This window comes from Coccinella septempunctata, chromosome 4, assembly GCF_907165205.1.
Source record: "Coccinella septempunctata chromosome 4, icCocSept1.1, whole genome shotgun sequence".
NCBI lineage: Eukaryota > Metazoa > Arthropoda > Insecta > Coleoptera > Coccinellidae > Coccinella > Coccinella septempunctata.
Genome location: NC_058192.1, coordinates 23,512,389 through 23,529,066, shown reverse-complemented (window position 1 = coordinate 23,529,066; position 16,678 = coordinate 23,512,389). Strand labels below are relative to the sequence as shown.

Below are 16,678 nucleotides of genomic sequence, written 5' to 3'. Positions count from 1 at the left end.
AATACGTCAGACGGTAGCGAACATATTCAACGTAAGAGAATTTATATAATGTTTCATCTGAATCTAAACGACTTATATTACAGCAGAATATTTCCACAATCAGAAAGATTGTGAATGAAGAGTATGTGAAAGAATTTCCTTCTATTGGGAGACCCAAAAAAGTGGTGGCATTTCAGAATTTTATGTTTGAGTGAATTAATGCGAAAAGTTTACTACAGGATTTTCGATAAATGTCATCGGAGAATGAGTTCCCTAAAATGGATTTTTCTGTTTTTCATTTGACTTGTCCTATACAATGTAAATGTCTTAAGGTACTAATAAATACCTAATTATTATAATTACATCAATGTATTAAGATGAAAGCCACAAATACGCGCAAGTTGCCCTGTTACTGTTTATTCATGTGAAATTTTTGTTCAACGGTGAAGTTTCAACTTCCTTCAACTCCTTTTACTTATATTGATGCAAGATGATTTTTATTGAAAAATTTAACATTCTTGTAATTATCTGTTAATTCCTTCGGGAGATACCCATTGCCAACTACTGCATCATATGCATTTCATCTTCGGGTTAATATTTTTGAAATCTACAAATGATGAAAGCCAAAGAAGATAACGAACATTAACTCTCCTCAAGCTAGTGCATCTTATGATATTATACTGATCTCTTGTATTTTCCATGCGAATAACTGGATTTGGTATGCTTTCAATCAGTTTGTATAAACTTCAATTATGTTCGTCATATATTTTCCGAAGAAATTCGACATTGTGATAGTGGTAAAATACGTAATAACAGAAACTTTTACGTCGAACGGGCAACATAGCGTTGATTTAAAACCCAAAAATGTTTTGACAAGCTTCATAACCCCACATTTTCGTACTATACAGAGTGAAATGTGTCAAATTTCCATGGCCAACCGACTGCTAAAATAAAGTTGAATGAAGTATACTTTCACAACCAAATATGGCGGCATTCAAATGACATTTGGTGTTGCCTCAGATTACTTAGTATATTTCACTTCTTGTGTATTAGTGTTCTGTGAGTACCGCCTTCTATAGACTTCTATAGATATTTTCGCCCAACTGAAGTTTCCTCAAGTTCTCTAGTAGCCTTGAGTATTAAACCCGGGGTTGAATACTAAAAGCTAGTAGTTAGTTATTATTATTATTATTATTAAAAAGGGTAATATGCTGATGCACCTAAAGGATTGAATAACATGACACTAAATATTTGATTGCAGAGTAGTTAAAAATCAATTGACAAGTTTCAGCGTTTTCATTCCTAGAGTTCGTACCTATCATAGATTAAATGAACAGAGAATAGATGGACCACTCGAAAAACAAACTTCAGCGTCATCTGTTTTTACGGTATATGTACTAATTTTCGACGAAATCAAATAAAAAGGGAATCTGTAACGCTCATTTTTAATTTTCTTGTAATGATCAAGGCAGAATATATTTGAAAATTTCTGAGCGAAACTCAGAGAAAGATTCGAATAAATTGCTGATTGAGAAATTGCAGTGAGATAACGAATAATGCGAATCTTCATCTGGAGTTTTCTCTGATTTGAAGAATCGAAAAAAAAATTAGTTCATAATTGAAAAATTTATTGCATTGTTTTTCAAACACGGATTCATTTTATAATTAAAATTAGCTTTTCAATTCACTTTATTCTACTTACAAAACTTATTCATTACACAAAATCATTTCTCATAAACTACCATAATTCCTAATCACAAAAACAATTCGATATTTATACATAATATACGCATATTCTATTGAATATCAGCAATACATTTTTGAATAACAAACAATAAAGCATATGCATGACATGAAAAAGTTTCAGTAGAGGATGATGTAATGAAGTACCATACAATTCGGCGTATGATACAAGAGCTCAGAAAAGAAACCTCAGTAAGAAAATTCTGCCTCCCCCAGATTATTGTAGGGCGATGTTTAATTGTACTTTGGGGAAGTAACGAACATCCTATGAACTTGTTTAATAAAGGTTTTAAGATCTTTTGAATTCAATGTAATGTCGCATAATTACCTCCTTGCACCACGATTTTTGCACCCAACAACACAGCACGACTTCACTCTTGCAGACATTTCGCTTCGCCTATTGAATAATTTATTAGAAAATTTTATTCATCTGTCAAATTTGACAGACAACAATGTTCCGACTAATTTTTGATTGTTTTTTTAGCCAATGACCATACAATTAGGCGATAATTTTGCACTAGTGCAAATTATCGATAATTTGCACTTGTGCAAAATTATCAGGTCCTTTAAAATAAATGCAGACGTAATTATAAACGTTTATTACTTATTAAAGTTACATGAAAACTGTTGAACCTAGTTATTGAAATATTTACAATTAAAAACGCAATTATTGAAATTTATGATTGAACCCAGTCGAAGTTTGTTGTTGGTCAGAAACAATGTTACATGAAGCAGATGTTGAAACTGAAGAAACACTTGTTTTTTTCACTGTTTCTAATTTTCCTAGAAGCTAGGTGGCTAACGGCAGTTGCTCGGTGAGAATGGTTTGTAAATTTGAACTTTTCGCTATCGAGACCTGCTTTTTGGACATACGGCTTTGTCCATTTTGCGATCTCGATTCTGCCAACTGGGATATTCTTGAACCATATATTATTATTTTGCTATTCTCGATTCGGTGTAAGAAACAGACGGTTCGTCTTCACGTTAGATCTCCGTTTTGATTAAAGTTTTTTATATAATCTTTAAAAAAATCTTTGATAAGAAAAATTAAATAAGAAACGGTTAATTTGACCTGCCTAACATAGCAGATCTCTTCATTAGTAGTGTTTCTGATTAACAATTTACTGTCTGTTAATCTGCGGCCTCCTCCTCGGCAGGTTTTTGAGAACACTGGATTATATTCTATTCTATTTGTGCTAGTTCCATCATTAAACTTTTCTTCTTGAAAGAAATCCGTCAAACAGTTGGCTGCTTCACCTCCTCGAAATGCTAGCTCATAAGATATGAGATGAAAAAATTTTTTCTGTAGACCCTCCGGCTTGTTTTCATCGTAAAGCTTCAAAATTTGTAGAAATTCTTTGTAAGTAAAAGCCGATGAGCCTTCTTTTCTCTTTTCCGGGTTCATTTGTAATATTTTGCGCGCAGCATCTCGTGCACCCCTAGCCGATTTAAATCTTACATCATTAAATGGATCTATTGCAATGCCGAAATCTTCGCAATATTTTTCCTGAACAAGTTTTGCTGTCACGTTCCACATTGTTTTCACCACAATTTCTTTATAAAAGGATCCATCCTTCTTGTGCATGTTGCTTGCTCAGTCCTTTAGAATGAAGGCAATTTTTCCCACCAAAGTTTCTCGTTCTAATAAGTGATTTCTTTCGGCACAAATTAGTGCAAGAATTTACGCAGGAGCAAATCGTTTATTTCATTTTTAATTGATTTTGTTTCAGAGATTGGGAGTGAAAACCCTAAAAAGTTTATTAAGAAATGCGATAAATTTCAATCGATATCTTGAAATTGTCTCCATACTGACGTTTTTGACTTTTTTGTATTCGTTGGCGTAAGATTGTCCATATTCTTATCAATATCTACAACAGAAGCGTTTTCAAATCGCGACATTGCACTTAGAAAATTTGACAATGGGTTTTTTATAATGCGTCGTTTACAAAAAAAAATTTTCATTGCCCGTAGCAACGATTTTTTCCAACAGCTCCTACGTGCCTGCAATAAGTATAAATTATACAATAATTATCGTCGCCACTGGTGGCGGCAATGTGACAGCAACTGACAGCGACACAATACGATTTGATGGATTCACAAAATTTTCTCATTAAATTTAACTCTTGCAATGAAAATGAATCGATAATTTTCATTGCACTAGTTAAATTACAACTGAAAATTATGTCAATTCGTAGATTGATAGATAATCAAAAAAACATTTAAGTCTGTCGTTCTATAGATATCTTGATTAATCGTTTGAATATTCGGCGGAGATCACAATCATTCACGAGTGATAACGATCGAAAGCTCAAAATGCAGTGACACCTAACGATCAAATTTAGAATAATTTTTTGTGATTAGTGTACCATAACAATAGATGGCGCCACTTATCACAGTGATCCATCAAATCCATCTATATTTTAAGTTAATCTATGGTACCTATCAGTTAAATGAGATTTGAATGAAACCATAATTAATGAATTCAAAGAATTTTTCATATCAACTCTGTGTAGGAGTATGTAAACAGTCGTCAATGTTTCCCTCATTTTACTCGGACATGGTGTAAGAAGATCCCTTGCCCACCAGGACATTTTAGTGGCATAATCGATTCGAACTCGTTTCCGATGTCCGAAGGGTCAAAGTTGTCAACTTTAATTTCGGAATAAATTTCGTCAAAGAAGGCTGGATTGCGGCAGAAGTTTCGGGAAGGGTTCACTCGATTATGATTTCAGGCAGCCGAATTCCATTTATAGAACCCACTCAATTTAATTTGTTGTAAGCCACAGTAACATAGTTATCATTTAATTGAAACGGACTAGTGGTTTCTATCCTCTTAGGGAATTGAGGTGTCGATGGTACATGATCTGCACGAGAATTTCATTGGGGCATCGCTACCCCAGATGAGGCATTGTACGTAATCGATTTTATATCTGAGGAAAATATCAACTTCTTCAACTTGTTTATAACCTTTTTTAACACCATTTTTGGTATATAAGTGGAAGTAATGCCTCAAGAATCTCCAGTCAAAAGTGGCATTCACTGGTTCTTAATTTACGCTTTCAATACGCTCTTAATTAAAAAAAAATAGATTACGATTTATTTATTTCATTTATTTATTTCGACGATAAAGCATAATTGAAAACAATGTAACATAAAAAGAATAAACTTAAATTAAATGTTCTACGTGGCCTCCTCCGACTTCTATGCCTTTTCTAATTCTTTCAATAAAGACTTTCGAACTTCGAAGAAAATATTATTCTGTTCTATCGCCATATTTTAGTCCTATCGCCACATTTTGGTCCAAACAATCCGCCCTTAGCCTAAATCCCAATAGTTATGAATCACCCTGTATAAATATATCTTTTTCACGAAACAGATCATATCTCATTTGATTAATTCATATATAATGACGTAATTCTGCCTGTCGTTACCATGGTTTTCTCATCGTTGGATTTCGGTACATAGAGACATGATAGAATTTAATTTACTCTATAATATTTGCGTGCGGGAAAAAACCCTTCTAATCCATTCCCGCACTCAAGTGCGTGCGGGAAAGAAATAGCAGGCGTTTTTCCCGCACCATTAGGGAAAGTGACTCTTTGCAACTTGAAATGCGTGCAGGAAATCTATAATATATATAGGGTGTATTTGAATGTGGGGCTTTTTTTCAACAGAAGGCAGAACTGATCTAAATGAAAAAGTTGAGAAAAAAATCGAAAATGATTACTGAAGTAGATCCTAATACGACCCTATATAGACCGTTTGTTAGCTGAATTATCGCAAAGCAGTGGAAAAAAACTTATCTCCTGATTCGACCATGTGGTTTCGTTTAGAATATTGGCTCGTTCGATATTTACGTGGTGATGAAAATGGAAACTTAGGATTGCCGAATTGTTCCCATTATTTTTTAGTAACTTACACAATTTTATGAAATGGCCCATTTATATTCCAACTGACAGGAGAGATTTGGGACACAAGTGTAAAAAATAGAATAATACATCAAAATCTCACCAATTAAATTAGTCTAAATTATTCACAATTTTTTTCACAATGGGCCTCACAATCTTCTTGTTCGAACATTCCAACAATCATCGTAAATATGGGATGAACTGGGGTAACATCATAGCACATTTTCAACATAACTAACTTTAGCACTTTAAAGAAACTGCGTAGATTTTCTTTATTTTTTTTTCACCCAACAATTATAATTCTCTCAAAAGTGACAACAAAAAGTTTCGTTTTTGCGATGCCGGAGTGTCCATCCACAGTCCCGTACTTGAAATGCAATGAAATTTTGTCGAAATTTTGATATTTTATATGGACAATTTTTGGTTCAACGACTCATTTTAATGAGTTCTACCTTCTGTCAAAAAAAGTCTCACTTTTGAAAACACCCTGTATAAAATATTCAAATTTGCGATTTGGGGTGACAAAAATGTAGAAAATTGAGACAGTTCATTGAACGTGCTTATGTTGACAAAGTGCTATTATTGTTACCCTACTTCATCTCATTTTCACTACGATTGAAAGGGTTCGAACAAGAATAAGATTGTGATGACCGACCATTGTGAAAAAATGTGTTAATTCTGAGGAATTTTGTTGGTCAGATTTTGAGCTTATATTCTATTTTTTTGCGCTTGTATCCTAATTCTTTGGGTCAGTTGGTATCGAAACGGGCCATTAATGAGAAAAATTCGGCAATCCTAAGTTTCCATTTTCATTCCCATAAAAAAATCCATATGGTTGAGTCAAGGACAACGAGATAAGATTTTCCCATTGCTTTGCGGTAATTTAGATAGGTGTTACCTATCTATCTATCAGCATTTTCGACGTAAGCTCCTAAATGGTTCAACTTTTTCGACAGTTTAAACAATATCGTTGTATAAGTTATAACAAGAGAAGATGGAGGAAGGCGGTGGAGTTGACGTCTTTGAATTTCTTTAAAAAAAAACATTCGTTTTCCTTTATCTCTAATAATAGCCCACTGTTTCAATGAGCAATTATATAATTTTTAAACCACCTTCATTTCATAGACTATTTCATGTTCAAACTGATTATTGTGGGTTGTCCTTCAAAACAAGTTATACAACATCCTGGACTTTTTGTAGAACTTTTCGAGCTCAACAGAATTGAAATTGATCATTTTTCTCTATTTTGTTTTTGTTTGATTCGTTCTGTCTTTTTGTGAAATCCCTTCAGTAATAAACAATTGTTCCTAAGTAGTTTTGTTTACAGATCGACGTTGTACTTGGAGAAGATTGCTGAATGCAACGAAAGCCAAGAATGCAAACAATCATTGCGCCATCAGTAAGAATTCCACCCCTCAACATGCATATTCAGCGGCTTCTACGGACACGGAAGTAACAACAATAGATACTCATGAATTGTGGATTCAAGAATCAGAACCTACGCCTTGTGCTGTTTCGGCATTGAGTGCATTCGGTGCCGAAATGTTAAAGTTGTCCAGAAGCCTGGAAGCTGCGTCGAAAGCGATGGCCAATAGCAAGAAAAATCCCGATATCACACTCAATAGCAATATGTTAGAAGTGGGGTGAGTAATGGAAAACTGATACTACTCGCACTATTGCTTCTGAGATAATTAACACGTGGTTAATTTCTGATTAGAGTAAGATATACAACCAAAGATTAAAAATTAAATTCAAATGGCGGCTTCATGAATAATTCTGTTCTATTCTACATGAAGATTCATACGTTATAGTGTAGAAATGCCATGATATTCTACATACTTAATGAATTAAACACAAGACATTAGTTCGTTGAAACGTTGATACAACTAGAAGCTTAGGTAAACACAGTTACCTACAACAGCAAGGGATTAAATTAATGCTTTAGGATGAGACTTGTCAGACAGGATATTTTTCATCGCCGTCTTCATGCTTATAGTTTCTCAAGATTAATAAAAATTATATGAGAGACGTGTCAGGACTGGCTTCACAGTCTGATGAGATATATTCAATGCTATTTTCTTATCTCGAGAAATAGGATTGCGATATATTTAATTCGTCCATAGTATCTACATATTGTTGAAAGTAATTTGTAAATTTTGAAAGCAGCCTGCAAATTGATAAAAAACCTGAGAAAATATAGAATTAATTATTTCACTGTGAAATTCTATTTTTGGCCAAATAATTTTGACATTTCATGAATTGAATTAAATTTGTGTTGGGACTGTTGAGAATTAATCAAATTTTTTTTTCGCGATTTTTCGAAGGTCAACTCCCGGCACTTCAGGGATCTCCCACAAAAATCATCGCAGGTTCAAATGTGATACATATTCTGAAAAAGCAACTCTTCTAGTAATAAATCTCGAAATTTTATCGGGTTCGTTGCAGTGGCAGTTCCAGGAGTGATGTTGGGGTGGGAGCATAATTGTATATTTGAAATTCTGTAATGTATTTGTTGATATGGGTAAAATGAATAGGCGTACAAAAACGGGGGTGTTATGAGCAAGAATATTATAATCGAATGAGAAAAATAAGAATATTCTAATTAAAATGAGAAGAGTAAGGATATTATAATTGAGAGACACAACGTTGGTCTTGAAGAGTGCAAAAATTCATCAATCAATACAACATTTACAGAGACGGACTGCTTACGAGTAAGACAGTTAGACGACCATCAGAAAAATAGAATATACAATTGATAAATAAGTAAAAATCGAGAGTACTATCGAGGAAAACTAATCGTTGGTTTCGAGAGCAGGAGGCTGAAAAATAACATTTATATCGAGCACGATGAATCAATGAGAGTTCAAAGTATAATGAGTAAATCTTACCTACTGAGAGTGCACATGATTACCAGAGCAGACCTTCCAGGGTGGAACCAGGACGAGAGACTGTCAACCAATATCAAGGCTTACCACCGACAGTTGAACCATATGAAAACTACTAAATCCAGGGTCCACCCTGGAGAACATAAGGATTCATTCATCTCAAACTCACAACAGTAATTAGTCATATGTAATTGAGCAGTTAACAGAGTTGGCTGAGAAATGAAATAAACTGATTCAAATAAGGGTGATGATCACGAGAATACTATAAACGAGTATTCATTATCAATGAAAAAGACGTGAGAAGAATTCAATTCTGGAGCTACAGAATCATTTCCTTGTGAGAAAATCTAGAGAGGTCTGAAAATCAATGTAAATTATGAAATATCATGAAATACATATTCCTGAGGAGTCATTTAATCGAATGGTCTCGTGTGAACATATAAATTAAGCAGTACTAGTAAGGATTAAGAGATATAATAATCTTGCACGTGGACTCATTTCATCAGAATGAAAAGAACATGAAAATGTTTAAATTAATGATTTTGAGAGGACCGAGTAAAAAAAGACTAAACATAGAATCACTTAAATGAGTTGAACTGTTAGAGAAGTTTTATAAAGAAATCGAGATTAATACAATGAGACGTTATTTCATTAATGTGAACAAAGATAATGATAAGAGAATGTGTGCCCCCCGCTTGAAAAACACTGAGAGTTGGGCTGCTGCTTCGGTCAATTAGCGCACTGCAGAATTGGGGTACTATAGGGGAGACTAGGGAGGGTTGATACGTTTTTTGAATGTTCTTTTCTAGAAAATAAATCATATGAATCAACAGGACTTTCATAACATTATATAATTCTTTGATTAATAGTTTAACAAAATAAAAATAGAATTCTTCAAACACAAACATCTTATTCCATAAAAAACATCGAACACAAAAAAAGGAAAACTATCTCAAGCCTCCCCACATAAGGGAGGATTGATACGATGTATTGGGAGGCATGAGACACATAAACTAAAATATTAACCGCATTGCCATCATTTCCAAATGTCACATACAAATTTTTTATGCCTTTTCTAACACCGGCACATTCTTCGTGGCACCATTGCGAGCACACCTGACACCTGATCCAGACTTCGTTTGATCTTGAGGATGAATATAAGCCATTACAATATATGGAGGCTACATCCTCGTCCTCTCCGTCTATATATTCTGCCTTTCTTGTACCTCTTTTGTTTAATTTTCTCGGCTCCTGGACTGCCTCGGCTTGTGGATTTGGTTGGGTGTTTTCTTTGAAGAATATTTTCCTTCTAGCTACCTGACCTTTTTTCTTTGATGTCTTTTTATTAGATCTATTTGCAAATTCTTCTTCAATAGCTAATTTTTCCGGGCTGTCTGTTAGAACTCTTGATTCTCCTCGTTTCCTACCTCCTTTGTTGTTGTTGTCGAATTAGTTCAGGGCTTTGAAAGTGAGGTAGTGAATTATTTTTGTTCGTGTCGTTTTCGTTTTGTATGCTGCTGGATGTGCTCGGAATTATTCACTCAGTAGATAGGTCAGCAATGGTACCGACTTCCTTTGGTCCCGTAGGTGCAGAACCATGCTCAGAAGATACGTCAGCATCAGGCAATGGTCTGTTAGTCACCTCTGCACAAGAAAAGTCGGCCTCGGTAAATACTTGGGGATTGTAGGGATAAATTCCCGTTGTTAAAAATCCCTTTGAAATGTTTGATGGTGAAAATGCTTTTATGTAGGCCTGTCCAACCAGCTCCGGAATATTGTTTAAAGATATCGTTCGGCCATGATGATTTACCATCCATGCATCAGCATGCTCATTATAAAAGTGCTTAAAAGGCCCAAACACAGATACATCAAGGGGCTGGAGTCTATGGCTGGTATGTGGGGGCAATGTCAATAATATAATTCCATTATTTTTGCAAAGACTGATGCATTTGGGGGTTATATGGCTGTTGTGATTATCTAGGACCATAAGGCACTTTTTTTCAACAGAACATTTCACAAACTTGATGAAGTGGTCGATATAATTTATAAAGTTTTCTTCAGTCATCCATCCACTTTCATGCGCCACTGCAACGGATCCAACTGGTGCCCCTTGAGTCATGAATTCTTGCAATCGAACCCGAGGAAATACGAAAAGAGGAGGAACCGAATTTCCCAATGCATTAACCGCGCAACATACCGTCACCAAAGTGCCCCGTTCTGCAGAGGTTGCCCTAGATATCTGCTTTTGTCCCTTAGGGCCAATTATTTTCAGTGGTTTATGAGCAGTGGTCACACCCGTTTCATCTACGTTATAAATAGATTCTGGTCCCAAGTTTTCTCGTTCATATATAGATTGCAGATTTTCATAAAATTTTGATACCGTGTGTTTATTGAATGCCGTGGCACGACTCAAACTTGTTGACTCCGGTGTACGAAGGGATAACTGGGTATTCCTGGACATGAAGCCTCTAAGCCAATCATAGGAGGCTGCTTGATTTTTTGTCCAGTTTTCAGGAATTCTTTTGTTATTCTCCTTGGCAAAGAGATACACGAACCTTCTGGTCTGAATAGGCGTAAGACCATAGTTGAGACTGGCGGAAGTTAGTAAATATTCCTTGAGGGAGGCTTCTTCTTTTGTTGTAAACATCTGGGTTGTGACAAAATTGGGGGAGAAACTAATATTTTTGTCTGCTATGTATTTTTTCACGTATCTAGAGAGTGTCATTTTATCTATGCCAAATTTTTTTGCGGTTGTTCTTATTTTCTTCTTTTCGTTTACAACTTCTCGAACGGCTTTGTCAACATTATCAGGTGAATTTGGCTTGCGCCCTTTTGATTTCCATTTAAACGGCATCTGAAAAAATAAATGACCATCATGAAACTGTTGAATGTAGGCCTTATGCCTATATAAAACTCAATGTTACTCTATGATCGTGTCAAATTGTTAACATATAACCTAAAAATAGAGTTGACAGTTGTCTGTAGAAATATACAAAAATAAATCAATATAGAAACAGTGAGAATAGATTTTATTATAAAATCCCAAAAAATCTCTGTGAAAAATATCCACATAACAACAGGTTATGGGCCCAGAGCTCTAAAAATAAAAACAATATATCATAAAACTCTCCAAGATGAGTCAGTAAAATGAAGAAGTGAAAGACCTCGCCGTTCTTCAAGACCCAGCGTCTTTCGCTATGTGGGACTTCGAAATCAGAATCCTTTTCGCCACAAAAGACTTAATCGACATTGTCGATGGTACAGAAACACTAGAAAATTGTGTCAATGAAGAAAGTAAGAAAAAGTGGAAGCAGAAAGACAGTAAAGCCAAATATTACATCATGAAAACCATTGATAAAAACGTTAAAACCCATAATGAGGATAAATTCAGATGCATACCACCCGACGATATGAATATCGACAAGTGTTACGATCTGAATTGAGCTAGCCAATTTGTCATCGTCAAGGCCCCCAAATGGAGTACGCTCCACCGAAGAAAAGCAGATGCTGACCATGGTTTCGGCCTCATTTGGCCTCATCAGAGCAACATAGCATTTTTCCACGGTGGAGAACGTTTGGAATTGATGGAACTTTATTCAATGTTGTCATGTTCTGGTGGGTATTATTTACCTACAGCGCCATCCAACATGAAACGGTATCCGATTCAATCCCCCGCAGATAGAAACCAAGACGAAGACAATAGCATATGTCCCATATTTTCCCTAATTCAGTACGCCGGTTCGCCTTTGCGAACGTCGGACGTATGATGGGAAGTCTGAGACGCGCTCGGTTCGCGGCAGAGTACGATGCCGGCGGTGCAATAATGAAGAATGTGATCACTCCTAACAGGGACGCAATGAATAAAATAATGAGGATAAATTCAGATGCATACCACCCGACTATATGAATATCGACAAGTGTTACGATCTGAATTGAGCTAGCCAATTTGTCATCGACAAGGCCCCCAAATGGAGTACGCTCCACCGAAGAAAAGCAGATGCTGACCATGGTTTCGGCCTCATTTGGCCTCATCAGAGCAACATAGCATTTTTCCACGGTGGAGAACGTTTGGAATTATGCTGTGAAACTTCACATGCAATGTATGAAAAGCTTAAATCAATATTCAAAAGAGACTCTTCTCAGAGGGCACAACAATTGCTCCAAGAATTCTACAGATTCAAGTATAATAGATCAAAAGATATGGCTAGCAACATAAGCGCTATGCAAAATCTTGCCTTCGAGTTGAATAAATTACAGAAAGAACAAATCACAGATAACATGCTCATTCCAAAAATGTTGTCTATTTTACCAGAGGAAATCAACCATTTTACTACAGCATGGGATTCCACAAGAGAAGAAGAAAAAACTATAGAGAATTTAATCGGAAGACTTATCAGAGAAGAATCAAGACTGAAAAACAACAACGATGAAAGAGTTGCCTTCAAAACTACTTTCAAGAAGAACAAGAAGAATTTCAAACCTTGTCCTATATGCAAAAAAACAAACCATGAAGAAGAAGACTGTTTCCTCAAGAATAAACACGAGTCCAAGCAAAATTATCCTAAAAAAGACAAAAATAAACCCTGTACGATATGCAAAAAAACTAATCATAAGGAAGAAAACTGTTTTTTCAAACCTGGTGGAAAATTCAACAAACAGAATTATGGCAAAGACAACAGTAATGACAAAATCTCCTTTTATACATGTGAAGATGACTCCACAGAAGAGATGAACACAAGGAAGACAAACCAACCTCAAAAAGCTGAAATACACATTACTGAAGAAAATAAGGATCTGGTGATGGTAGTAGATAGTGCATGTACCGGACACATGTGTAACAAAAGAAACCTACTGACAAATTTAAGGAAATATGAAGGAACTGTCAGAATTGCCAAACAAGGAAGTTCAATGAAAATAGTTGCTTCAGGTGAGTACGAAGGAGAAAACTGTATTTTAAAAGATGTGTCATATGTTCCAGATCTTAGCAGAAATCTAATATCCGTTCATGCAATAACAGAAAGTAACTATGATATTCTGTTTACAAAGACAAGTGTAAAAGTCCTAAAAAATGAAGTTACTATTTTAGAGGGAGAAAAGTCCAAAAATGGTTTATACGAGTTGAAAATAAAACCGCAGAGTGAATCCTCCTTCCTATCTGAACAAGAAAAACAAGAGTGGCATCGTAAATTAGGTCATCCTAGCTCTGACCACACCTCGAAAATAACAAAAATCTGCAATGGTCTACCTCATGAATTATGCTCTCCAAACAAATTCTGTGAATCATGTGCTAAAGCCCATAGACATAGAGACATGGACTGAGCAATGCCAGCATGAAATTGGCTATTTATTAGAAAGAGAGAAAAGCTCGTCGGGACATACCTTTCTCTTTTTTGTTCACATAGAGGTGAGTGTAGACCAATCAAAATTCTAGAAAAAGACAACTGCATTCCCGACGTGTTTTTCTCTCTGTCACTTTTTTTGACCGTATTTCATGCATAGATATAAAGGGAAGGCACAGTCCATGTCTCTATGTCTATGCTAAAGCCAAATTAAACAAAAAGCCATTTTCAACTGTTAGAGACAGAGCAAAAAGACCTTTAGAAATAATACATACAGATTTGAGTGGACAAATAGATACAACCGTTACATGACGATAATTGACGATTATACCCATTTTTGTACAACTTACCTGCTTAAGTATAAATCAGAAGCTGAAAGATATTTAAGAAAATTTGTCCTGGAAAGTGGGAATCAACATAATCTAAAAGTTTCAAAAATAAGATGCGATAGAGGAGGTGAGTACTCAAGTACACGGCTCAAAAACTGGTGTGAAGAAAAAGGGATAATACTTGACTACAGTATTCCACATACCCCCCAACTTAAGGGAAAGGCAGAAAGAATGAACCTCACCATAATGAATAAAGCAAGGGCACTCATAGCGGATTCAAGGCTCAAGAAAGAAATGTGGGGAGAAGCAGTACTGACTGCAACATATCTGATCAACAGAAGTCCAACAATTAATCAAGATGAAACGCCTGCAGAGAAATGGTATGGAAAACGACCAGACCTCTCAAAACTGCAAATTTTTGGATCAAAAGTATTTGCAAAGAATCTAGGACACCTAAAGAAACTTGATGATAGGGCAAAACCATATATTTTTGTTTGATATGCCTTAAATGGATACCGGCTTTTTGATGAAAAAGAACGGACTATAGTTGTGTCAAGAGATGTATTGTTCGAAGAAGAAATGACAGAAGATATAAAAAGAAGGAACCTAATTGTCGAAGATGAAGAACTGGTCACCGATGAGGATCAGCAATATGGAGAGGAAGAGATCAGAGATGAAGTAAGCGTTGATGAAGAAGAAAACGAAGAAACAGACTGAAGAGAATCAAGAAAGAAGAAACTACCGAGATCGAACAAATATAAGAAGACCACAGAGATATGATGATTATGAAGTAGCGATGCTAACGTATGGAGAGTGTATGAATGGTTCTGATAAACATAACTGGAAGAAAGCCATTGAAGAGGAAAAACAATCACTACAGAAAAATAATACATGGAAACTGGTTGATCCCAAGAAAGCAAAAGGAAAAGAAGTTCTTACTAGCAAGTGGATTTTTAAAATTGAAGATGATGGTCTATACAAGGCCAGATTACTTGTTAGAGGCTGTCAACAAGAAAAGAATATAGACTTCAAAGAATTATTTAGTCCTGTAGTTGACATCAGCTCTCTTAGGCTTTTGTTTGCTATGGCAGCAGAAAAAATTTCCATGTAAGGGTTTTTGATGTAAAGACTGCATTCCTGTATGGAGAACTCGAACAGGAAATCTACATGAAGATACCTGAAGGATGTGAAGATGCATATGTCTCTTGAATAAAGCTCTATATGGACTAAAACAAGCTCCTTCAAGATGGAATAAAACATTAACCGATTTTCTCAAAGGTGAAGAGCTAATACAACTTAAAACAGATCAATGTATATTTAGAGGAGACCAGGGAGAAATGTACATGGCAATTCATGTTGATGATGGAATTATAATGGGAGATAATCTGAGCAAAATCGAGAATATTCTGAAGAAGTTGATAAACAATTTTGAAATGTCTATCGTAGAAGATTCTAATATTTATTTGGGAATACAAATTATTAAAACAAAAGATGGAATATTCTTACATCAAGAACAATATGCGAAGAAAATTCTAGAAAAATTTGATATGTCTGAATGCAAAGTAATGAAAACTCCTCTTGTACCAGATGATAAATCAGGAGATACACAAGATGGAATAGAAAACCCTTTATTTCCCTATAGAGAAGCCATAGGATTAATTATGAAAGTCGATTTACTGAAGACCCAATGAATAAAGACTATAAAAATATAAAAATAACATTGTGGTACCTTCAAGGAACAAAAGATTACGGCATATACTACAAGAAAAAGAATGATGGAAAAGATGTAATTGAACTGAAAGTTTACTGTGACTCAGACTATGCAGGAGACCTAAATGACAGAAAAAGCACCACTACATATATCATCCTATATAATGATGCTCCAATCAACTGGTTATCGAGAAAGCAGAGTATTATAGCCACTTCATCCACAGAGGCAGAATACATATCTGCAGCTGAATGCATCAAAGAAATTAAATTTCTCAAGACACAAATAGAAGAAATCACATCAAGGAAAGCAAGGATAACTCTACATATAGACAATCAGAGTGCAATACAGATGATAAAATCAGGACAACTGATGAGAAGGAGCAAACATATAGATGTTAGATACCACTATGTGAGTGAGCAATTTAGAGATGGTTTATTTGAAATAGAATATTGCTCAACTGATGAACAGACAGCAGATATCCTCACCAAGGCTCTAACTAAACATAAATTTGAGAAATTCAGGAATATTATTTTGAAACAGAATCCACGTTGAATCATATATCTTTTTTTTTTGTTATATTTTTTTTACTGAATGAAACATTGTGTTTTAAGGGGGAGTGTTGAATGTAGGCCTCATGCCTATATAAAACTCAATGTTACTCTATGATCATGTCAAATTGTTAACATATAACCTAAAAAATAGAGTTGACAGTTGTCTGTAAAAATATACAAAAATAAATCAATATAGAAACAGTGAGAATAGATTTTATTATAAAATCCCAAAA

At 35.1% G+C, this 16,678-nt stretch overlaps 1 protein-coding gene across 3 annotated transcripts in view; it reads left to right on the top strand.

The window, feature by feature from the left end:
* The window catches only part of LOC123311280 (D(2) dopamine receptor A), a 284,840-nt gene that overhangs the window by 214,610 nt on the left and 53,552 nt on the right, over nucleotides 1–16,678 (top strand). For all 3 annotated transcript variants that reach the window (XM_044895162.1, XM_044895163.1, XM_044895164.1), the window contains one exon: nucleotides 6,958–7,273. In XM_044895162.1, the coding sequence (XP_044751097.1) occupies nucleotides 6,958–7,273 (316 nt within the window). The remainder of the gene's footprint in view (nucleotides 1–6,957; nucleotides 7,274–16,678) is intronic.